Raw genomic sequence first — 24888 nt, 5'->3', positions numbered from 1 at the left:
CGTTTGGTGATGAGTTGTATCTAACTTTCTTTCATTTCTCCCTTGCTGTCCCCCCCCCCTTCAGGTGCTGAGTCTAGGGTGGCGGATTGGTGTCCTGGTGGCGGTGTCCCTCCTTGTGTTAGCACTTTTGTTTGGGTTGATTTTGTTTCACTTTCATTTACTTCACGTGTGGTGTTCCTGGGATCTCCCTTTGTTTTGGACCCATTTGCCCAGTAAGTCTCAGCCCTGAGGGGCTCCCCTTTTTGCCCCAGTGAGTGACTTTTTAACATTGGAGTTTTAAAAAAAATGTTGAATTACAATTAATAAATACTTGTTTTGTAACCAGAAATGCTGTCTGTCTCAATTGCAAAACGGACCTGAGTGCCTTTTCTGGTTTTAAAACCAGTCCTTTAAAAAAGGGGTCCCTGGGTGAAACCCCCAGGGTGGCGTTGTTTGGCGTGAAAATTCATTCTTAATCAAAGTGCTGCCCAAAGCACAACCCTCTCACTCGCCACAATCTGGCGTTGTTGGCAGGGTTTGCAATTTGAGAGCAGAGACGCATGTTCTGGTTTTCTTGTTTATTTTTTTTCTTTTCTCTTTTCCCTCCTTTGAATGGGAAAACCTGTGGCAGTGTTACTATTAAGTGTCAGTGTCTGACCTGTGTTTTTTTTCTTTCCGAAGCAAAGCAGCAGTTGGTTTCTTGTATCTGATCCTGGTCCTGTGAGGAGCCTACCCGCCTTCCCTTTCCCCTGGTCTCCTCTTCACGGTAGGAAAGCCTTAGCTGGTACAGTTTTAGTAATGGAGGCAGAGCTGCAGGAGCTGAGGGACGTAGTCGCTCAGCTAAGAGCGGATAATGAGAGGCTGAGACAGGAACAGGTTGCGGCCGTGCCTGGCCCTAGTACAGCGCCCTCAATTTCTCTTACACCCACTGCTTCTTCTACTGCCAGTGCTCCTTTAACGGAGCGACTGATTTTTGTGCCCCGAGACAGAAAATGTCCCACATTTAGGGGAAAGTCAGGGATAGGGTTAGCTGAGTGGCTGGAGGAGGTGCAAGCCTGTATGAGAGCACGCCACCTGTCTGCATCCGATCAGGCTTTCTTCTTATTTGACCATCTAGAGGGGGAGGCACGTGAGGAGATTAAGTATCGCCCCAGTGGAGAGCGTGCAGATCCAGCTAAAATCATAGAGGTGTTACAGGAGCTATATGGCTGTGCAGAGTCCTATGTAGCTTTACAAGAGGCCTTTTTCTCTCGACGGCAGCAGGAGGGAGAGACTCTGTTAGAGTTTTCACTTGTGTTGATGGGTCTCATGACATCTGTGAGGCAGCGTGCACCCAGTGGCATACCCAATGCAGAGGTTCTGTTGCGTGACCAGTTTGTGGAGCATGTGCTGGATGGGGCCCTTCGTCGTGAACTGAAGCAGTTCGTGCGCCGGCAGCCTACAGCTACATTACTGGAGGTTAGGAGTGAGGCGATCAGGTGGGAACGAGAGGGCTTACCCGGGGGTGTTAGGGGTCGTAGTCATTCTGTCCCTTCTATCTTCGGTGCTCAGTGTGTGGTTCAGGGTAGTAGCCAGGGAGGTGTGGGTTCTCCACCGGCCTCCGAGCTGCGTGAGTTGAGGGAAATGCTAAAGTTACAGCAAGAGCAGTTGAATCAACTGACTCAGAGCATTTCCCGTCTGCAGGGCCCTCAGCAGCATAGCCGAGTAGCTTCTCGTGGTCCCATAATTTGTAGGCGATGCCAGCAACCAGGTCATATCGCTAGGGAGTGTGATGGGGCCCGTGTCCCTTTCCGTCCTCAGCCTCCTTTGCCGGTCTCTCGGCCAAGCAGGCCGTTTCACCCTGCCCAGGTGCCGGAAAACTAGTGCCCGCCGAGCTGCAGAGTCACAGTTCGGGCGGGGCAGTTACAGGCTCAGAGTGTGTAGGTGACGTGGAAGTGTCCAAGCTCATGTCATCTTGTCCCCATTTAGGTGTGAGCATGGGGGGGAATGCTGTTTCTTGCCTGGTAGATACAGGGTCTATGGTGTCAACCATCACAGAGTCTCTTTTTCGCCAGCACTTTGAGCCATGGGGCCAAGAACGGCTCAAATCTTGTCACTGGCTGCAGCTCAGAGCAGCCAATGGACTGGCTATCCCCTACATTGGCTACCTAGAGCTAGACGTGGAGCTTTGTGGTAAGAGGTTGCCGGGCTGTGGGATTTTGGTGGTCAAGGACCCTCCTGGTGGTCTGTCTTCGCAGGTTCCTGGCGTCCTAGGGATGAATGTTATTCGCAAGTGCTACAGGGAGTTGTTTGGGCATCATGGCCTGGCTTTGTTCGATCTGCCGGTGGTGTCTGAGGCCCCCAAACCTGTCATGCAGGCCCTGCAAAAGTGCCATCAAGTCAGTGTTAAGCCTGATCAGAGTGCAGGGAAGGTCAAGGTTCGTGGAAAAAGGGCTTGTCGTATCCCAGGTGGTGTGATGAAAATTGTTGTGACCACCTGCTCGGAGCAGTACTCCGGCAGCACTGTATTGTTTGAGCCATTAGACTCTGGCCTGCCAGCTGGACTGCTTGCTGCTTCTGCCCTGGTGCCAGTGGTACGGGGCACAGCCTACATTCCCATTGTGAATGTAGGCTCTTCAGATGTGTTGCTTTATCCCCATGCTGTTGTCGGGACCTTAGACGAGGTACGGGTCGTAAGCTTACCTGCTGGTGTTACTGAGGTGCCACCCATGGTGGCTACAGTGGCTTCTCAGTCTGTTTCCCCGCCAGAGCAGGATCCGATAGCAGCCATGGAGTTGGGTCATTTGCCTGTGGAAGCACAGGATAAAGTGAGGGCTCTTCTTGGTCAGTACAGTTCCATCTTTTCAGCCCATGACGGGGACCTCGGTTGTACTGACCTGATTTCCCATGAGATCCCTCTCTTAGATGACGTCCCGGTGAAGCAACGCTATCGGCGCATTTCTCCATCGGAATATGAGGTCGTTAAAGACCATATCAACCAGCTGCTCAGTGCTCAGGTCATTAGAGAGAGCAGCAGTCCCTATGCCTCTCCAATTGTTTTGGTTAAAAAGAAGGATGGCACTCTTCGTATGTGTGTTGACTACAGGCTCCTTAATAGGAAGACCAGGAAGGATGCTTTTCCGTTACCCCGTATAGATGAGTCTTTGGATGCCTTGACCGGGGCTCGTTGGTTTTCCACCATGGACCTGGCCAGTGGATATAATCAGGTCCCTGTGGCAGAGTGTGATCGTCCCAAGACCGCCTTCTGTACCCCTTTTGGTCTTTTTGAGTGGAACCGCATGCCCTTTGGGCTTTGCAACGCTCCCAGCACCTTCCAGAGGTTGATGCAGCGGATTTTTGGTGACCAGCAGTGCCAATCCCTGCTGCTCTATCTTGATGACATCGTGGTTTTCTCCTCTACCATTGAGCAACATCTGGAGAGGTTGGGTGTGGTGCTGGGGCGTTTGCAGTGTGAAGGGCTAAAGGTGAAACTCAGTAAGTGTGCCTTCTTCCAGCATGAAGTCCGTTATTTGGGCCATGTCATTTCGGACAAAGGTGTTTCCACTGACCCCAGTAAGATCGAGGCTGTCTCCAGCTGGCCACCCCCTGCCACTCCATCTGAGCTGCGCTCTTTCCTTGGCTTTGCCAGCTACTACCGCCGCTTTGTAGAGGGTTTTGCAAAGCTGGCTGCACCCCTGCATAAGCTGGTGGCAGAACTGACAGGTCCCAAATCCAAGCGGGCCGCTCAGATAGTCTCTGGTCGCTGGACAGAGGAGTGTCATAGTAGCTTTGAGGCATTGAAAGCTAGGCTGACCTCGGCACCTGTGCTGGCTTATGCTGACTTCACGCTCCCATTCATTTTGGAAGTGGATGCCAGCTATGGAGGTCTTGGGGCTGTGTTATCACAGGAGCAGGGTGGTAAGGTAAGGCCCATAGCCTATGCGAGCCGTGGTTTGAGGCCCACTGAGCGCAATATGCAAAACTATAGCTCCATGAAGTTGGAGTTTTTAGCGCTCAAGTGGGCAATGACCGAAAAGTTCCGGGAGTATCTGCTGGGCCACAAATGTGTCGTCTACACCGACAACAACCCCTTGAGTCACCTGTCGTCCGCTAGGCTTGGGGCCACCGAGCAACGTTGGGCAGCCCAACTAGCGTCCTTTGATTTCGAACTCAAGTACCGCTCGGGCCGAAGCAATAAGAACGCGGATGCTCTCTCTCGCCAGCATCCCACTGAGCCACAGGACATGCAGACCATGGTCCGTGGCACACTGCTCCCTAAGCCTTTGCAGCAAGCCCTGCAGGTGGAAAAGGTGGGTGCAACACAAGCAGTGGTTGCAGCCTTGCCCCATCATCCTCCATCTGACATTGTCACGCTCCAGCACACCGACCCAGTGATCCAGGAAGTTCTGGTTTTCTGGAGGCGTAAACACCCTCCCAATAAAGAGGAGCGTAAGAACATGTCTTACTCAGCCTTGGTGTTGCTTCGGCAGTGGGATCGGTTGGTGGAGCAAAATAGTGTTTTGTATCGCCAGGTTTTCCGGCCAGATGGGGCGGAGGTTGTGTTGCAGTTGTTGTTACCTGCTGCTTTAAAAGCAGATGTGCTGACTGAAGTTCACCAGGGGCATGGCCATCAGGGGGTCGAGAGGACCTTAGAGCTCCTACGGCAGCGGTGTTACTGGCCAGGTATGTCGGCTGAGGTGGCACAGTGGTGCCAGGCATGTGAGAGGTGCCAGGTTGCCAAGGAGAGTCAACCGACTGCTCGGACCTTCATGGGGCATTTGTTGGCTTCTCGGCCTAACGAGATCCTTGCCATTGATTTCACCCTTTTGGAGCCCAGCCGTAATGGCATGGAAGACGTCCTTGTCATGACTGACGTCTTTAGTAAGTACACGTTGGCTGTTCCTACCCGGGATCAACGTGCCACCACTGTAGCTCGAGCCTTGGTTGTTGAGTGGTTCTCAAAATTCGGTGTCCCAGCCCGGATACATTCAGACCAGGGACGGAGCTTTGAGAGCTCCCTCATTCAGCAGCTTTGTGTTTTGTATGGCATAGAGAAGTCTCGTACCACTCCATACCATCCGTCAGGGAATGGGCAATGTGAGCGGTTCAACAGAACGCTTCACAACCTGTTGCGTACATTGCCGGTGTCACGAAAGCACGACTGGAGTTCCTGTCTGCCTCAAGTCTTGTATGCCTATAACACCACCCCACATCAAGCCACCGGTGAGTCTCCCTTTTTGTTGATGTTTGGCCAAGAGCCTAGACTCCCAGTCGATTTTCTGTTAGGCCGCGTCCAAGATCCTGTTGGTGGCAGTGTCCACGAGTGGCTCCAGGAGCATCAAACTCGCCTGCAGATGGCTTTCGAGGGAGCTCGGGACAGGTTGAAGGCTGCTGCAGAACGCCGTAAGCAGAACAATGACCAATATGTCCGTGATGTTCCCTTAAAGGAGGGCCAGTTGGTGTGGTTGCGAGATTTTAGTGTACGGGGGCGTCATAAGATCCAGGACCAGTGGGCCTCGGTTGTGTATCGTGTCTTGAGGGCACCAAAGGAAGGGGGGCCAGTCTACACCATTGCCCCTAGGGATGATCCAACCAGAGCCAGGCAAGTCCATCGTACTCTGCTGAAGGCTGTGGTGGGGGTCGACCCTCCAGGTAGTAACGCTATCTCTTCTCCTCCTGCTGAGCAGCCTCAGTCGGAGGATGAGCTGTCATGGGATGGCGATTTGTTCCTGAGGCCAGAGCAGCCTCTGGCTACTCCCCACCAAGCCGTGGCTGTGGCTCAAACCACACCCCGGTTGCTGCTTCCACAGTCTGACCCAGCTCCCTCTGTGCCACCTTTATCAGTAAATCCTGCTCCCGTGGGGATTGGGCCACCTCTCCCCGTTGTTGAGGAAGTGGCTGCACGACGGACAACTAGGTCTACTGCAGGTCAACATTCCAATGCCCATCGTCTCCCACGGTCCGCAGGCGGGATGGCACAAAGAGTTGTAAATCTTCCTGGCTCAGTGTCTAACGGGGTAGCCGCTTTATTTAGGCCTTGGAGTTAATTGTTTCTTGGTTTGTTGCTGGTTAGTTCATCGTCGGGACGACGACTCAATTGGTGGGGGGAGATTGTAGCAGTATGAAGTTGTGTGGTGGATTTTAGCTGGGTGGCTCTTCCCAGCCAATGGCTGTGAGGGAGCACCTTATAAAAGGCAGGCAGAAGGCACCTGGTTGTCCTCTTGCCTGACGGATCCTGGGTCACGTCACTTCCTGACGCCCTCCACTTCCGCATTCATTTGGTGGCAGGTAGGCTGGCGGCGGCGACTGCAGTCTTTTATCATGCTGTCCATCCAGTCGCTTATTCTGGTTATGTTATTTCAGAGGCTCGCTTGGGGGTTGCTGCTGGCTGCACGCTGCCAACCGCTAGCTGCAGGCTGCTCGCTGTTTGCTGCGCACCGCTCGCTGTGTGCTGCTCGCTGTCCACTGTTGGTCGGCCACAGGTAGCCGAGCTTCCGCTCCGCTCCGCGCCGATCGGGATTGCCTGACCGGTATGTAGCAGTGACTTTAGCTTCCTCCTCCAGCCACTAGTAAGTTGCTAATATTTGTTATTTTATTGTAGGGTAAAAGATACCTGTGTAGCAGCAACCGCTAACCCGTCTGCAGGGAAATCACTGCTGCTTTGCTTTGCTGTGGCTTGACTGTTTCTTCGCATTGCTGCTGCTTGGCTTCGCCGTGCTCCGTCTCCTTGTTATTACGGCGCTGCCCACTGCTCGCCTACAGACTATTTGTAAGATATTCCAGCGCTGTCTGCCTGGCTCCCGGCTGCTCACTACAGCTGGCTAAGCGCTAGCCCGGCTCCTTTGTCCAGGTCGTGTTGCGGTTTATTGTCGGGCCTGCCGCATCTTAGTGTGTGTGTGTGTGTGTGTGTGTGTGTTAGTTATTTCATTTTCTGTATGATTAGTGCTCTTTATGGCATTTGTTTCTTTTGTAATTATTGTTTCCACTGCAACCTGTAATTGTGACTCTTATGTTGGCTTTACGTTTATTTTGGTTGCAGGTAAATTTCATTTGTGCTAATATAGATTATGTTAATTTTATTTGATTTGCTATTGTGTTCTTAGAGATCTTGTATAGTTAATTTCTTGATTTCTTATGTGCGTTTGGTGATGAGTTGTATCTAACTTTCTTTCATTTCTCCCTTGCTGTCCCCCCCCCCTTCAGGTGCTGAGTCTAGGGTGGCGGATTGGTGTCCTGGTGGCGGTGTCCCTCCTTGTGTTAGCACTTTTGTTTGGGTTGATTTTGTTTCACTTTCATTTACTTCACGTGTGGTGTTCCTGGGATCTCCCTTTGTTTTGGACCCATTTGCCCAGTAAGTCTCAGCCCTGAGGGGCTCCCCTTTTTGCCCCAGTGAGTGACTTTTTAACATTGGAGTTTTAAAAAAAATGTTGAATTACAATTAATAAATACTTGTTTTGTAACCAGAAATGCTGTCTGTCTCAATTGCAAAACGGACCTGAGTGCCTTTTCTGGTTTAAAACCAGTCCTTTAAAAAAGGGGTCCCTGGGTGAAACCCCCAGGGTGGCGTTGTTTGGCGTGAAAATTCATTCTTAATCAAAGTGCTGCCCAAAGCACAACCCTCTCACTCGCCACATTAAGATGTACTAAGGTGACCAGTGGTGGATGAATTAGCGTTTTTTAAGTCAAATGATGGTGAGTGTTTTGTCAAATTTAAATCTGCGCATCAATGTGGGGGAGGGGTGGTGGTGGCGGCGTTGTCGTCGTCGTAGTGAAATTGTAGCCCTTTTCAGACAATTTCTGTTTAATCATGCACAGACATCACCCGTTTATACTCATTCACACAAACACACAACTAGGCTACACATTGTCCGTGATATACGTGTTCACACTCACTGAAAATATGCCGTTTGAACCAGGCAAGGCAAGGCGCATGCAACAGGCAGAAGTGATGAGATTTACGGCTCTTTGAAGGGAGATCTCATGGCTCCGTTCCTTTCCAAGAGCCCTTTTAATTTATTTATTTTTTACATAGTCAATGCAAATATGATGAATAGCCACGAATGGCTATTCAAGTGGCTATTCAAGATAAGAGGTTAAATAATTGGCTCTCAAATAAATCGGTTCCCCTTGTTCATACCAAAGTGCTGTTAAAAAGAATCGGATTCATCACTAGCAGGATGCAGAAATTATGCAGCGGACATCTCGCCGCCTGCTCCCTTCTGGACGTTAAAAAACGTTACAATTCATAGAAGAGACTCAGTTTTTTCTGCTTGAGTGCTGTCCGTTTCATCACTTTCCTACAGGGACCACATTGGTTCCATCTTAGTCTTAAAAATTAATTCCTTGCACCTGATGAAGTTTAACAGCCACATTTCTCCACTTATTCTACAAGGTGCAGTCTAAAGATGGGGCAATGTCGCTCAAGGTGAAGTACCAGAATACCAAGAAGTACATCCGATTCCTGTCAGGGTTCACCTTTTTGGATTTCATCGCTCAAGGTGAGTAGCCATCTCATGGTTGCCCTCACAACAAATAAAGACAAGGATTTATGTATTTAGGATGGCACTTTTGGTTTTCAATTTGGGTATCAATTTGCAAAAAAAAAAAAGCTTTTTGTATTGTACACACTGGTGTTGGTAATGACCAAAATGCAACATTCTGACGCTGCGATTACTGCACAAGTGAAAGCATTATGTAGTTTCAGAGATGTTTAAAGAGAAAAGTTTGATCAGTCATCCTTAAAGTGCAGTTTAAAGGTGGTGTAAGTAATTGCATCTATCCCCCCAAAAAGTGTTAGTATTGTCGTCTACATTGTGACAGCCATCACTAGCTCAGAGTGTTTTGTCAGAAACATGGGTCCTCCACTCTGCAGTAAACAGAAAAGACATTTTCTGGTATCCTACACCCTCTTTCCAGCCAATCCGGAGAGAACTAGTAGGAACTTATTTTCTGTTTACTGCAGAGCAGAGATACTGGGAGATCCATGTTACTGACAAACACCCTAAAGCACTGACGGCTGTCGGAAAGTAGAGCTATTCAACACTTATATTCACAAATGCAAATCACTTACTGCACCTTAAGATCAGCATCATGTATTTTTTAATCTGTTTTCATGATTATCTTCCTACAGTCAAATACAAGTTTGGGCTTCCTGATGCTACTGAACCTGATGCTTTTGATGAAACCAACAAAGTAGTTGAGGAAGACATCTTTTCTGAACTGATAGAGGCCAGTCCGGATTTATGCCTGACAGTAAGTTTAGACATTGGTTAAGTCACCATCAGTGAAAAGTGAGTAGTAATTTACTTTGATATTCATTAGAACATAATCATCATTTAGAATTGGCCAAATCAATGGGGTATGAAAAAAACTGCTGGCATAAGTCTATGATTATACTATTTAATTTCTTGACAATAGCTGTGTTTTAAAATTAAGTGTAATCCTTTTATAATCTAACTGTATTCTTTGCTTCATCTTATATTTGAAAAAGTGAGTAGTTATTTTTTGTAACCTGATGCTGATCACATGAAATCTATTAACTACACAGCTCAGACACTGGAGGAAGACATCGTTCTTGAGATACAGATCGATCCTGGTCCAAGTCCAACAACACAAGACGGCATTTCAGAGGAAGGTATGTCTCATTATAAAATCAGTTGTAATCAATGTTCAGGGTTTTTTTGCTTCACAAATATCAGTTGAGATCTCATGTCTCTGCCTTGACTACTATAACAAAGTAGATTATAGAAAAATATATTTAAAAGAAAGATCTGTATCTAATTGCAAAAACAGTTTGAAAATGTGGGATCAGGTGTGATTTTTAACCAGTGTCTGGGGAACCACCAAATGCTACATTTCAGGCATGTCACAGTTACGTTTTTATTTCTTTTAGATTTCTCTCCTTTAGATCATTCAACACCATCCTCCCTCACAGATACGAAGACATCACTTTCTTCAAGTGACAATGACCACTCCAGTCGAATAGAATATGGGATTTCCATAGGCAGACGTACGTCCAGCTCTGAAGTCATACCCAGGCCTACCACAGAGGTTTCTGAGTCAGAGGCTGCAAAAGAGGTAGTCAAGGGCAGCAGATGTAAATTACATTGTTGACCATCATAAAGTGTCAAACTAAGTGAGTTTCTCATCAGAGTATTTGTGACATTTAGAATGATTGGGTTTGGCTAATAGCTCTGTACTTAGTAATCTAAGGCAGATAAGAAACAACATTGTTTCATCACAAATCATGTTGCACTTGCATAATCAGTGAAACAATTGGTTAGATTTTTTTTGCTGAAATTGCTGATCCATTTTTGTGTGTGAGAAACCCTCCTGAATCAGTGATTTTAACTTTTACTCTTAATCTTGTGGTTTATTGTTAAAATGATTTTTATCCTGAAAGACTGATTTGTACACTGAAAACTTTATTTTCTTTTACACAAATAGATGGTAAAAAATGCCTTGCTTTGCAAACCTGGGGGTGAGGATGTCATCGACAAGTATGAGGCAGAAAAGTCACTCACTCACTGCACCCGGAGACAGCTTGTCAACATATTGGCTAGCCATATGACTTGGAGGCATGGGTAAGTGTTAAGTGAATTGTTAGATTGTAAACATTATATTAAGAAAGATTATCATGAATTTTCAAAATACATTGCATTGAATTAACATAGCAAGTGGGGCATTTTTCAATTGTATGTTTTTGCATTTTAAGAATATGGTCTTGACCTGTTTATATGAGCATGTAGAAGATACACTAATAATAAATGTAATTTATTAATCACTGGCGATTAATAAAGCACTCCTAAATGGGGCACCACCTCCGATGTTTTGTCTATTTGAATAATCCGGAGGGAATTAATCAAATCCGACTGGACAAGGTTAACTTGGAACAATTCTAATCAATTTTAAATCAATGTATTAAATCTCATTAATGAAGCAGTGATTTCTACACAGTTTCCATCGGTTCTCCACATTAAAAACAAACCTGCACAGACAACGACATACGGTTAAATATGTTTATTAACTAGATAAATCAGGATAAATAAATGAAATGGTGATTTAAACAAACAACAATGATAACAGAAAATGTGGAGACTGTGATGATTAAAGTAATGGGATTATATGGACATGGGCGGCTGGTGAAATCAGGGTCGGGGAAGCACTCAAATATTACGAGAGTAATTTTAATATTAACGAGACCCTAACCAAATTCTTCTTAAGCTAAAAGATATGAATCGGAAGCCTAAAAGACACCAACTCTTTCATGCATGTGAATCCAGCAGTGTGCAAGGTGCTTAGTCTACTATGTCCGGAGAGTTGGGACGTCCACAACTTTGGGTCTTTCCTCCGGAGTTCGTAGCTCGACTGCGGGCTTGCAGTGCCGGTCCAAGAGCCAGAGGGAAGTCGCGGTTCGTCCGATTTCACAGTGGGTGACGCCCTCGTTCCGATGTCAGAGGAAGAGCGCAACTCGTCCAACACTCAGCTGATGATGAACTCGGTCCGCTGCCCAGCGGAATGGCACCGCTTGTGAGCGTTGGAGGCAGGACCGATCTTGGCTTGGCACAAAGTCTTTCTGTTGTTGGAAACCGCTCGCACGGTTTGTTGAAGCAGAAGGCTACTGCAAGTCTTTACCAAAGATGGTGGTCTTTATTAAAGATGTTCTTCTTCTTGGTTTGAGTGGTGGCTCTTAAGCGTCTGATTCGTAAACTAATTCAACTTTCTTGAATGAAATAATGAGAGGATGAAACGCTGGCCGGGCAGATCTTCCGTTGTTACTCAATACAAGATTAATTAAATTAAATTAACTTCCTCTGAATCAGGTTGTGATACTTAACGATATATATATAAAAAAAATCAAAGCAGAACTTCGTTCTGTTAGCACTTAACAAAAGTGAAAGCACTTAAAGAAAGTAAGTCAACACTGCAAATTATAAAAATGAGAAAAATCAACACGTGGTCAATTCTGCGGAGATTGCTGCCTTGGAGCGTGTCATAAAGTAAAGAGTTGAAAAATTAAAAGAAGAGAAGAACGAGAGAGAGCGATGTCTCTCAGTTTTGTTGTCCCGAGTGGCAGGCGGGACTAAGGGGCGGGCTGACAGCATTCACACTTTAGACGATATTATAAGTCTAAACTCACAAAACTTAATTCAACTTAAACTATCGTTTTTAATGTTTCGAGATCGTGCTTCACCTTTCCCAGAACTTAACCATGGCTAAATAGGTGGACGTTGTCTAACAATGAAATAATATGACATGATTAAAATCACTGAACATTCAAAAGGAATTAAAACTGGATCAAAACATAAAACACACTTGAATATACAGTAGAACTGATAGAATTGATCACTTATACATATTTCTTCTAGTCCTAGCTTAATACTAGTTTAAAAAGACATATCAAAGACATTTACTAAAAAAAAAAAAAAACGAGCATATTAAACAAAAGATTTTTCAGAGCCTGTCCAATTGTACCAGGACTCACCGTCAGGAGGTGCTGTGGTTCCACCGAACACAAGGCACATTAAACACACAAACTTGTTCTCAGCCAAACTTCATCGCAGAGAAACGCTAAAAAAATCAGATATATGAACTTCTTTTACTGTTTCCCAATTTGTTAAAATTAAGAAGGTGAGATCCTGGTATAATGGTTAATTAGAACTGTTTTGAAATCTGGATGAGTGCAGAAACCATTATAGATTGGAATATCACACAGTGAAAACCAGATGCTTCATAAATCACGAAAGAGGATTAGAACAACAAGGAAGAGGTTTCCAGAGTCCTTTCACTCTGGAGAGTGTGAGTGAGTGTGAGTGAGTGAGATACCTAACTTGCAATTGCAAAGACATTTGATATTAACACATCCTTGTCACGAAACAGTTTCTCTGTCCCTCCTGATGTGAAGAAAGTAGACAAATCCATGCTGAACTCATTCAGCTTGACCAGAGAGAGGAGTTTATCTGTTTTGAGGGGGAAGAAGGGACAAATGGGTTTTAAGTTGTAAATTAATTAAAAAGGGTCGCCATCTGAAGGCTTTATTGAGAAGCTTTATTGAGAAGGGGTCAGACTGGCCGTCGCCTCTTTCCTGTGAATAGTTTTCTTACAGATGAACAGGGCCTCAACATCATACAGAGGCGATAGACATGTGTTCCTACAAGCAGTATCATCAGATAACATCTATTGGGGTTTGATGCAGTATAAACTGATTTGAAATGTTGTTTCTAAAGGAGGATGCCTTCCCGTAAACATAAGGAGAAGTATGCCCTGGGAATTGTAACACTCTTTCCTTCACTGAAGGATCCTTTTTCTCCTATGGGCTATGTAAGTTTAAAAAATGATTACTTCCAGAAAACACACCAGTTTTACTGTTTTACAGTTTTTGGGATTTTAGTTAAAATGATTGATGCATCACAGATACTAATCAAAATAGTGTTGACATTTCTACATTCTTGTATTTTTAGAGCATATTTCTTCAACTTCAATCAAAACTAATGTTTGTAAGTAAAAACATACGGCCATTTTGCTTATAAATCAGTCCTCTTTGCTTTCAAGTTAAAAACCTTTGCTTGCAAATCAGTCCTCTTTGCTTGCAAGCAGGGCCGGCCCTAGGATTTTGGTGGCCCTAAGCAAGATTTTGTGTGTGGCCCCAAAACACTCACAGGGCAACCACCAAATCACACGCACTGCTTGTAACTGAATGAAAACACACATGCACTTGAATTAACAACAAACAAACTTTATTTTAGAACAATGTATAGGTATATTAAAATATATATCAAATTTTGAGAGGCTAAGACAATTGAAAGTATTCTAAATAATAAAAAATAACTTACTTGCATGTAACAAAGTAAAAACAATGACAAATGAACACCAATAAAAACTAAAATATTTTGAAAAATAGCAATGATCAATAAGAGTGAAAAATATTCAAAATAATAAAGTCAACAACTAACTTGCATATAACAAGGTCTATAAATAAAGGCAATGACAAATGAACACCAATTAAACCTAAAATATTTTGATAAATAAATAGAAATGAAAAATTAACATTTTTTTTAACATAACAGTGCAAAGTATTCAAAATAAATATAGTGAAATAGTGAAAAGTGTTAACTATTGTACAAAATAACAGCTATAGGCTACTGTAAAAACTATAGCTATTCATCCTTTACCTTTCCTATCCTTACCACCATCCAACATCAGTGAGAAAGTCCTCAAAATTTTTGCCTCCTTGCTTTTCTTGAAGCAAAATCATCAATGACATCATCGTAAGACACCTGTCTGCCAACCTCATGGTTTATACTAATGATGGCAAGTCCTTTGAGGCGGTCTTGTGCCATAGATGATCGCAGGTATGTCTTTATCAGTTTAAGCTTTGAAAAGCTTCTTTCAGCTGATGCCACTGTCACTGGTAGGGTACAGGCAATCCTCAGGGATATCCAAAGATTTGGATACAACTCTGTCAGTTCCGTCTTATGGACAAAGTCCGGCAGTTCAAATGCAGACATCCTTTTTGTGGGTAGCTGAGGAAGGTTCCTGATTTCCATGGCAAGCTCTCTTCCATCAATGTCTGCTTCCTCTCCAATCCTCAATGTACTCTCAAGTTCCTCACATTGTTTCTTCAGTGCTTCATCATCCAAGGTTGAGAAGTTCTGCAGTACCCCAAACTTGCTTTTAACTTGTCCAAGTGTTTCAAACCGGTCATCCAAAGATGTAATAGCCGAGTCGACGACCACATTGAAAAATGTGGTCTCTAGCCTCTTCAGGGCATCCTTGACTGGTTCATCTGCTGTTTCATAAGCAGTGAGTCTTTGTGCTTCGCAGTCTCTTCTCTTTCAGTACAGTGTCCACATGCATTTCCTCACATGCATCTTTTGCGGAAGCTTGTGCAGCAGCAAAGCCATTGTTTCTGTAGTTTAACAGATGGCTCTTAGTACTGTCCAGGAGGTTGACTGCCACATCCAACTGCATTGAGGAAGACTGCAGTAGCTTGCTGACTGTGTTGATCTTGGAGAGGACGTCATGCCACACAACTGTGCAAATCTGGAATCTGAATGACCCAACCTCCTCGGCCAAAGATTGTGCTTCAATTTTTGTGATGGCATCTGTTGCTTTTTCCCTGACTTCTACCAATGCATCCCTTATGCCAGATGCTTGGTAGCGTAAAGGGATGATGCTGTTGACACGGCTCTCCCACCTTGTCTCACTCCAGGACTTTACAGTAATGGTGACATGCTGTTTCAAAATGGTCCATCTCTGGGGAGCAGCTGAGAACAGATTGTAGATCTTCTGAACATTGCCAAAGAAACTGGTAGCATCCACAGAGTTCTTGGCAGCATCAGCCACAACAAGATTCAAAGTATGAGCCCCACAGGGGACATACAGGGCACGTGGGTTCTTCTCCAAAAGCCTTGCCTGCACTCCTTTGTTTTTGCCCTTCATGTTGGCACCATTGTCATATGATTGCCCTCTGCAATCACTGAAGGGAATGTTCAGTTCCTCCAGCCTGCTCAAAATGAGATTAGACAACCCAAGTCCTGTCGATTCTGGTGCAGCTAGAAAGCCCAAAAAGTGCTCCTTGATCTTGGGTGTTTCTTCCAACTTGACTGTTCTGATCACAACAGACATCTGCTCCAGGTGGCTGAGATCTGGGGTACAATCCAATATTATGGCATAATATTTGGATAGTTTAATTTCAGTCACCATTGTCTCCATCATTTTGTCACTAATGCAAGTGATCAGTTCATTCTGAATTGTTTTGCCTAAGTAGGTGGCATGAGGATTCATTCCACTTTCAATTTGGCTAACATGTTGCTTCATTACAGGGTCAAACTTGGCTAAAAGTTCCACCTCTTTCAAGAAGTTGCCATTATTCTGACTGTACAACGTGTCAACAGTTCCCCTGAGACCCAGGTTTCTTTCAGCCAATGACTGAATAATGGCAACCAGGCGACTAAGAACTTCCCTCCAGCGTTTTCGTGAAGCTTCTATCAGTGACATTTCTACCTGGTCAATTGTCTTCCCTTTCTTGAGTCGAAGCTCCAGTTCTTTCCATGTGACCATATGCTTTGTGTGATCAGAGCTGTTTTCATGGGCTTTCAACAAGGTTCCAATGTTCATCCAGTCTGACAATCCCTCTTTAACCAACTTGTATATCTTGCTGGAGAACAGTTTACAACAGAAGCAGTAAACTGCATTGTTTTTCTTAGAGTAGACAAGCCAACTCCGCTTGATTTTTTTCCTCATTTACCAGTGTCCTGTATGTGTAGTGGTAATGAAAACGTCTACCATCCTGCCTTTTGGGAAAGGTGAATGCTGGATCAACCTGAAACGGCCCTCTGCGTACAATGTCTGTCCTGTCTGCATCTGACAGGACAGATGGCCAGTCAAATGGATCTAGTGGTTGTGCTGCAGCTGGATACTGGGAGATGGCAGATGGAATATCAGTGGATGATGAAGAAGGCTGTGGTACATCAGTTATGGCCTCTGCAGCTCCAATCGTGTCAGAGGAGGATGTAGAAGGTTGTGGTACCTCAGTTATGGCCTCTGCAGCTCCAATCGTGTCAGAGGAGGATGTAGAAGGTTGTGGTACCTCAGTTATGTCCTCTGCACCCACACTCTCATCAGAGGACGGAGTAGATGCCCCTGAATTTTCTGATGATATCCCTTCAGCAGCAGTCATGTCACTCACTGAGGTAGATGGACCTGGTGTAGCAGAGGTCCGTCCAAAGTATTTCAATAATGCCCCTGAAAAGATAATACATTAGATTATTATTATTTTTACATATAGGCTGGAAGATATTACATAGGTATGTCATATGTATCTTCCATATGTATTTATTAACCACACAACAAATGCAATTTTCTCAAAGTGAAATATACAAATTAGCTAATTGTCCAAATATGTCCAAATGAGATGTATGTTTGTATGAGATACAAAAATACAATTTAACATAGCTTGGAAAGCAAATGGATAGCCTGAAACTATTTGGGCCAATTTGGACATTTAATATGCTCTGTATTAAAATAATATATCAAAACACAAATTTAATGTTACAATAAAACATTAGTAGCTAGTTAACAAGTAAAACTAGACTCCTACTCATGTTATTGCTTGGCCTCTGGTATTGTTCCTTCAACACATAGAAAAATTACTATTGATGTGATGTGTGAATGAGTATACCAACAAGGCAAAAGAAACTAACATTTACATTATACACAGATGTTAAATAATGTTATAGTTAATCTTTTCTCATATCAAGTGTAGTCAGGGCTAAATAATACATAACAGAGTGCTTCTGCATCCTAAAATAAAATGGATTGATTGACTATATAATATCACAAAGGATTTGTGCTTATTTGAAACATACTGTTTTTGAACTGCTTGCAGGTCTGTTCATAGTCCATTCTTCATTAAAAGCTGTGTTTTCGCTGTCTACTTTTCACATTTCTGACGTGACACGCAGCCAGAGAGCCCGACTAGCTTACCAGCTAGCTTATTATTAAGTTCAATAACCCCCTGCTGTGTTGCGATGTGTCGGATACAACGTGAAAGTGCTCTCATTATGCTATTTTTAGAATAACAGCAATGCTGCGCGTTTTTTCTTGCTAGCACGTAGCGTGTAGCGTGCTAGCAAGAAAAAACGCGCAGATTAGTTAATCTGATTGAAATGAAATGAATCAAACAGTCACATTATAACATACCTTTATCTTGTGATCTTCTTTCCGTCTCGGTTTTTCTTTTTTTTCGTCCTTCCGCACCACTCCTAAATTTTCTTTTAGGAGCCATTGTGGTGTTGTTAATTTCCCACACCAGCGAAATAACGATACCCACAATGCCGCGGTTGCCGACCGCTGCGGCTGCGTTGTCACCATGGTTACGCACGGAGGAGGGAGCGGTCACAAACTAACTTACTTTACTGGTTTATTTTTCACCCCTGTACTAATACGACTGTTTAAATTGATATGTTACCGCCATTGTATTGTAGTATATGTTGAAATAAAGAGAGGATCAAAAATCCAATAGCACACTGATCGTGTGGCCCCCTCTAGTGGTTGTGGCCCTAAACAACCGCATAGAGTGTTTATGCCAGCGGCCGGCCCTGCTTGCAAGTTCTAAAGTTTTGCTTGCGAATTCAACTGCACTTGATGGGCGGGGCCTACGCTGGTGGATGAGAGAAGAGTTTCTATTGGTTGGTTTGACCTGACTCCAGCGCCAGCTACGCCTTCCGCATTACACCCACCTCTCCCTTGTGCTGTGCTGCTTGGAAGTAAGTTGATAGCCTGTTGCTCTTGAAACGTTTCCCATAAGTAATGAATTGCGCTATATATCGTTGGCTACAGCCTGCCGTACGTTCACAACAACAACAACACAAGTAATGAATTACAGGGAGGCGTATACAACGTAGGGCTGTGATTTAAACATTTAGTGTTGCATGGTACTTGCGGTGCCAAAACGTCACGGTTCCTACACAACAGTACTACTGCTGAACGCGGTGCCAGTTTCCACTGTGTAGTGGGCTGCCGCTACTCCTCCCGGCTCCCATTCTCACTACAGCTGTTCTAATGTCAACAAACACGTGGCGAATAATTTAACAAATTCATGCACATTACCAAACTCAGATTTATGTGTCTGTAATATTATGGAATGGATCTACAGATTCATTGGGAACACTACATTGATCTTCATTCGCTGTTGTTTTTTATTGACCATGACTTTTATTGTTATGCAATGTTACATAAATACTGTCAAAATAATACGTCCGTTTTTCTTTTAATGCCAGAATGGAAAACCAACAGCAGTCACAAGCTAGGGTAAGTCATTGCTTAATTTGTTTCTGTACAGCCTAAGTGACAGTAATGCATTGTACTGTAATGTACTGATGTCCTTTTACCAATGTCCATACATGTGAAATCCCTTTCCAGTATGATGCACGTGAAGCCACAGAGACGGCCAGACACCTCCTGTCTCTGATTTCAAGGGCGATGCTGAATGAAAGTCAGGGACATGGACATGGACAGGGACAGGGACAGAGTCAGCGACTCTCAGTCCAGACTGAAATGGCCAGGTAGACAGTTTTGCACCCATGTAAATTGACCACCTAAATGTGTCATGTAAATGCACATTTTCACGTTACATGTATTTTATCAGGATCAGTCTCTTCTCTTCATGTGGAGAGAACATGACCAAGTTAGGCTTTTAACACTGTACATTTTTACTACTTTTTCTATATTGTTTCTACTGTAGACATTATACTGTACCTGCAATTTCACCATTAATGGTATGGGATTATTCAGGTAAAATGAATTACATTACTCTGGCTTTGCCATGATGGTAGCGCAATGATGGAGCTGCTGATTTAGGTTGTGTGGTTTAATTTGTTTATCTTTATTATTTTCTCTGGTACTTGGATGTGGTGCATGTGGCTTGACAGTCGGCTTCCTTTTAAGTTGGAACTAATAACATTATTTTTCTACAATCACACAGGTCTTTCCCTGGATTCTTCCGAGGCAAGAAAAGAGCACTCCCCAGAGGTCAAATGCCTACAGCCAAGGCTGTGAAGATATGGAAGCCGTTCGATGTTTCCTTTTTTTACTTGGATCTAATGTGGAAGTAACTCCAAACCCCAAGGAGGAGTTAACTTTTATGTAAGCTGGCCTGGGGAAGAGGACTATGTCAGTAGATTCTGACATATCACATGTTGAGGTATTATGCATGTTGAAGCAAGTACATTGCCTAATTGCCTGTGTCATCAAGGGTTCTGTGCAATGCCTTTCATATACCTCAAAAAATATTTGTTGGTGAAGACATTCCCCAGGATGACACAGCTCCAGGACAGGTGGCTCCTTTCTAAAGCAGCAGGTACATAATTACTGTACTTAAAATGCAACTTCTTTTATGTTTGTCCTGTTTATTGTTCCTCTTCAGGACGAACTTGACCTTACACCTCTCCCTGCTAGTGCTCCTGAGTTTGCCCTAATGCTAAAGGCTAGCTGCAAGGATTGCAACACAATGATTGTGTAGTGCAGTGTAGCCCTGAAACACAGGTGAAATGTCTTACTGTTAATTATCAAAGTTAGTACAAGTTTAATATGTGTGTATATTGACTGTTTGAGCCATCTTTAAGCTGTGAACCAAATATAGCTTATCTTGTAACAAATATGAAGTCTGTTGAATTGAAGTCTGTTGAAGTCTGCACAGTAGTCTGCTAAAAGTTACTGTTGAAAGTTTTTAACACCCCTAGTTTAGCTCTGACATAATATTAAAGAGCTGTTATTGCATCTGTTTTGTTTTACATCTAGGATGAAGATTTGATCTTTGTTGACCAATCTACATCTGGATCTGCCTCATCAACCTGTGAAGACCACAGCCATCAACAAGTAGAGCACTTTTTTTTTTTTACTGTACTACTGTCACTGTTTTACTGTTTTGATGATAAGAGTTTGCCTGAAGCTTTTTGCTCAGGTTGTTAATTCATATGCCTGCATGCAGGAAGATGAGGTCCAATGCCCTATTTGCAAGAGGTTCATGCAAGTTTTTGTGGATGCAGGTCATTGTTTTTGGTCGTCTGACATTTTTTTTCCTACTCTGTAGATTCATTTATAAGTTTGTATGTGTCATGTGAAATGTTGCATTTATTATTTTTTGAGACTTAGAAGGCCAGATGTCTGGTTTGTACACTAATTTTGACAGCATATTATCTGTGAAGATCAATAATGATTGCCTTTATTGTTATAGTCCTGAGGACAGAGCCTGTAAAGGAGACACACTTCAGGCTGATTTGGATCTTATCTCATGGTATTATTATTATTATTATTATTATTATTATTATTATTATTATTATTATTATTATTATTTATTTATTTATTTATTTATTTATTTATTTATTTATTTTTTAATATAATGCTTTTATATGTGTTTAAAAACATATGTCCCAATATCTGTCTTATATCGAGATTTGATATATTCTTACAGTGAGGAGGATGTCATCATGTGGGTCAGATCTCAGGTGGACACCGACAAGACCTTTGATTTATGTGTGTCTCAGGAGAATGTGGTGGAAAGATGTCTTAAGATGTGGAAACGTCAAAAAAATGGCAGTCCAGTTAATCCCTTGAAAGTTACATTCCTGGGTGAGCCAGGGCTCGATACAGGGGCCCTAAGAAAAGAATTTCTGTCTGGTAAGTACTGGACATTCATGAGTAATTTTGTCACAGGGTAAAAATCAAATGAAGAATCATTACTTGTGGCTTGTGTATCTTTTCTTTGTGGTCTTGTTGATTCGGTTGTTTTGTTTTCTTTGACTTCTGAACTGAGGTGCCTTCTACAAACAGGCTTGACAAAACCAACTCTGAGTTGATTCAGCCTGAGATGGGAAACTCGGGAGTGTTTTGTTTCAGATGTAGGAACACATTAATGAGTGTTTTATTAATCGCCAGTGATTAATAAATTACATTTATTATTAGTGTATCTCCTACACAGAATAACAGAGCAGTTAATTAAATAGTCACATGACTGGAATAATCAGACACGTTCCTCTGTACTTGTTTGACAGTCTTCAAGATTTGACTTGCTTTGTTCTGGATTATAGCAATGGTGGCTGGGATAGAAAAAAGACTTTTTGAAGGTGATGGTGAAAAGGGAAAGATGCCCAAATACTTGCTCAATGACCTGGATGATGAGCTCTTCAGGTGCATTTATATATACATATGATTCTGATTGTGAAACAGAACTGAGACTTCCCCTTGTACTTACGTTGTTTAAACCATCCTGTTCTTGTTTGTAGGGCTGCAGGGGAAATTTTTGCAGTGAGCATAGCACAAGGAGGACCAGCACCACGGTACTTGCAAAAATGGTGTCACTCATCACTGATACAAGCGGTAAGTTGCCTTTTTTTTTCCAGACATTGTACCTATTTAATATTGTCTTAAAGTGCTTCACACATACTACTTAATACTGAAAAGAATAAATGTACAATTTAATGTTTTGGGTGTGATTATTTAAGATTGAAGAAGCAGATGACATGACAGCCCACATCCAAGACGTCGTGGACTGTGGCTACACAGGGAAAATAGACATGGAGCACAAAGACAGCATATTGAGGTAAATACTACTGTTTTTGTAACACATTGCAGTGTGACCCCAGATCGCCATGTGTAGTTTGCTTTCCCCTCAAAAAATGTGAGAATAATGGCAAGCGCTTTCCAAAAGTCTTTTCCAAGGTGCTCTTTGGCTTGAATGTGAAATCTTTTTGACCATTCGAGTAAAGCCAAATGATCTTGAGGCACTCTGCTCCTGTTAAAATGTTGAAAGTTTGTTTTGTGTTAATATAGGAATACAAGGAAATAGTATTGCCTGCATATAGTAGCAAAGCCTTTTTCATGGCGTTATTCTTGAGCTTGCTGCCATAACGTCAGTGATGGAACGTAACTAAAATTTACCTTTCATCAAGTACTGCACTTCAGTACAATTTGAAGGTACTTGTACTTCATCTAAGTATTTCCATTTTTATGATGATTTAATATTGTACTTTATATTCTTTAACTACAAAAAGCTGATAATACTTATTTCCTTTTACTGTAGTAGGAGTTTTCGTGCAGGATCTTTTCTTGTAATAGTGTTTTTACATTGCTGTATTCGCACCTTCCCACCATTTCAGTGTTACACCTAGGCAATAGTGTGAAGTTAATTTTTCTGTATTCAGGACAATTTGACTTCATGTGATGACAAAACGCATGCCCATACTCCAACAACTACGTGAGGGCCTGAAAGTGTATAACCTCATCAAAGTGATACAGACAAGGCTGGAAGTGTGTCGCAGCCCCTCATCGCTGGAGACAATGATTTGGTATGCTATTGTACAGTATGGCTTCGAGGTTTTTACAAGTTGTACTACATGGTATTTCCTTAGCTTACCCCTTGCTTCTTAAGCAGGTAATTATCAGGGAATCTCAGATTACCTTTTTTTTTTTTTTTATCTAGGTGGACTCACATTACATCCTTTCCCATCTGGCCCTGAATTTCAGCTCAAGTGGTTCAAGTAAGCATGTGAAAGAACGGAAAATCTCGGAGTACTTTCAGGACTTCCTTCTTGAACTTGAAAGTATGTACAACCTTCAATTTAAAGTAAGTAGTAGAATGCCATATCACCCCCATCTTGTTTTCTCTGCACTGGCTTCCAGTTTATTTCAGGATTCATTTTAAAATATTGGTTATTACCTATCAGGCCATTCATGGACAAGCTCCCACTTACATTTCTGAACTCTTGAAAGATTTACCCTCTAAACATCCCATACTTTTGCACTTATTTACTTAGCCAAACTGCTTTTTGCTGAGAAGATAGCTCACAGATGTTTACCTTTTTTAACTAGTAGTGCAGTTTAGAATAAAGAAAAATCACAAGTACCACACTAATTTTCCTTCAGGCCTGCTGTTAACAAAAAATTACATGAGCATTTACAGCAAACCAACCCAGGCTGCTGAAAAACACTGAGCAATTCACCAAATTGTTGGCATATAAAATGACTGAACAGATTTCTTACGACTTAAGCTTTTTGTCTTTTCAAGATGCACACCCTGATCGTACAGAAGATACCCTGACTGTATCCTCAGTCATGCAGTGGATGACGGGTCAAGCCCACAGACATCTGCTTTTAGCGGAGCGGCAGAAATTCAGTATCACTGTGAAGTTTAATCATGAATGTATGAATGACATGCCGACTCATAGTATTTGCTTTCCAACTGTCGGTGCTTACACTGACACTATCACATTTCCAGTCGCCCACATCAAAGACTGAGTCCTTCAAAACACTACTGCAAACTGCAATCAAATGGTGCAGGATTTGACAGAGTGTGATGTGGTTTGTTAAAACTGTTGAGAATTTATTTGTGAAGAATAAATAAGTGAATTCAAGTTAATGTGTAAGTTAACGTTAATATTGATGTTATTGTAGTACCCCCCACCCCCCAGTACCCTCTCTATCATCCAGTCTCTGTCCCAAATGCCTGTTTTTGCATTATGTAACTGTTTTAGATTGTGTACTACTATTGTTTTTTCCATACTGCTCTTTAATTCGCAGTACAGCTGAATTAGAAGCAACCAACTACTTCTCATATAGAAGTTACCTGGTTGCTTCTCATTCAGTTGTACTGCGAATTAAAGAACCATAAGAGATTCAGTGGTACTGTTTAATTGAATTAATACTGTACTGTGACCAATGTTATGGATACTAAAAGTTGTTCCATTTTAGCATTCAAGTCTACCTCCACTGAAATGTGTTTTTGTTAATGTGGATGATGTATCCACTCAAATCTGTATTTGTTTTTATGTGGATGAGAAATCAAAGTTACTTGGCTGCTTCTCTTTCATATTAAAATATTTCAGCTGACAAATAAACAGGAGGCTTTTATTGCGTCAATTTAACAGGAATGGAAATGTGTTTATTGTTTTGCCTTTTGGCAGAGCTTTGGCAGTGCTACTATTTAATTTTCAATATAACAAGCTACAAAGAATAACATAAGGATATATTTGTAACTATTCAGTGGATCAGCTAAAACCGTGTAGGAAGACAGAAATGCACAAATGGCCACAATGACATTTGAGTTATCCTGACTGACTTCTGTTACAATCCACATCATACTCACACAATGTTGGTGGGTGTTCTGGTTGCTGGATTTGTGGTGGAAACAACACATTGGGACAGCACAGATTACTATAAAGAGTAAAACATCTAGCTTTGGATACTAAGCTAGAACAACTAATTATGATAGGTTGAGAAGATCCCATGCACATTGTGGGACACCATGCCAGACTAGATGCATCATATATGTACAAAAAGAAAAAATGTAGGACAGAGCAAGAACACGGAGTGCAGTCAGTTGTGTGAAAGCAGCTGGTGTAGTTTGGTCCCCGAAGCTTGAATTGAAAAGCC

The 24888-nt window shown here is 42.8% G+C and overlaps 1 protein-coding gene across 1 annotated transcript; it reads left to right on the top strand.

The window, feature by feature from the left end:
- The first annotated feature begins 8332 nt into the window (after nt 1–8332).
- On the top strand, nt 8333–24353 carry LOC141014960 (uncharacterized). Its single transcript, XM_073488905.1, has 17 exons — nt 8333–8456; nt 9089–9210; nt 9506–9592; nt 9866–10035; nt 10405–10541; nt 18741–18771; nt 18883–19025; nt 19445–19663; nt 20260–20337; nt 20696–20755; nt 20933–21138; nt 21549–21648; nt 21744–21837; nt 21963–22060; nt 22662–22805; nt 22940–23083; nt 23525–24353. Exons 2-8 carry the CDS (start codon nt 9201–9203, stop codon nt 19572–19574), a joined length of 708 nt encoding a protein of 235 aa, XP_073345006.1. The 5' UTR covers nt 8333–8456; nt 9089–9200; the 3' UTR covers nt 19575–19663; nt 20260–20337; nt 20696–20755; nt 20933–21138; nt 21549–21648; nt 21744–21837; nt 21963–22060; nt 22662–22805; nt 22940–23083; nt 23525–24353.
- Nucleotides 24354–24888: the final 535 nt, after the last annotated feature.

The sequence above is a fragment of the Pagrus major genome, chromosome 19, assembly GCF_040436345.1.
Source record: "Pagrus major chromosome 19, Pma_NU_1.0".
NCBI classification, from domain to species: Eukaryota; Metazoa; Chordata; class Actinopteri; order Spariformes; family Sparidae; genus Pagrus; species Pagrus major.
The sequence above is the reverse complement of the archived record's forward strand: the minus strand, read 5'-3'. Positions and strand labels throughout refer to the sequence as shown.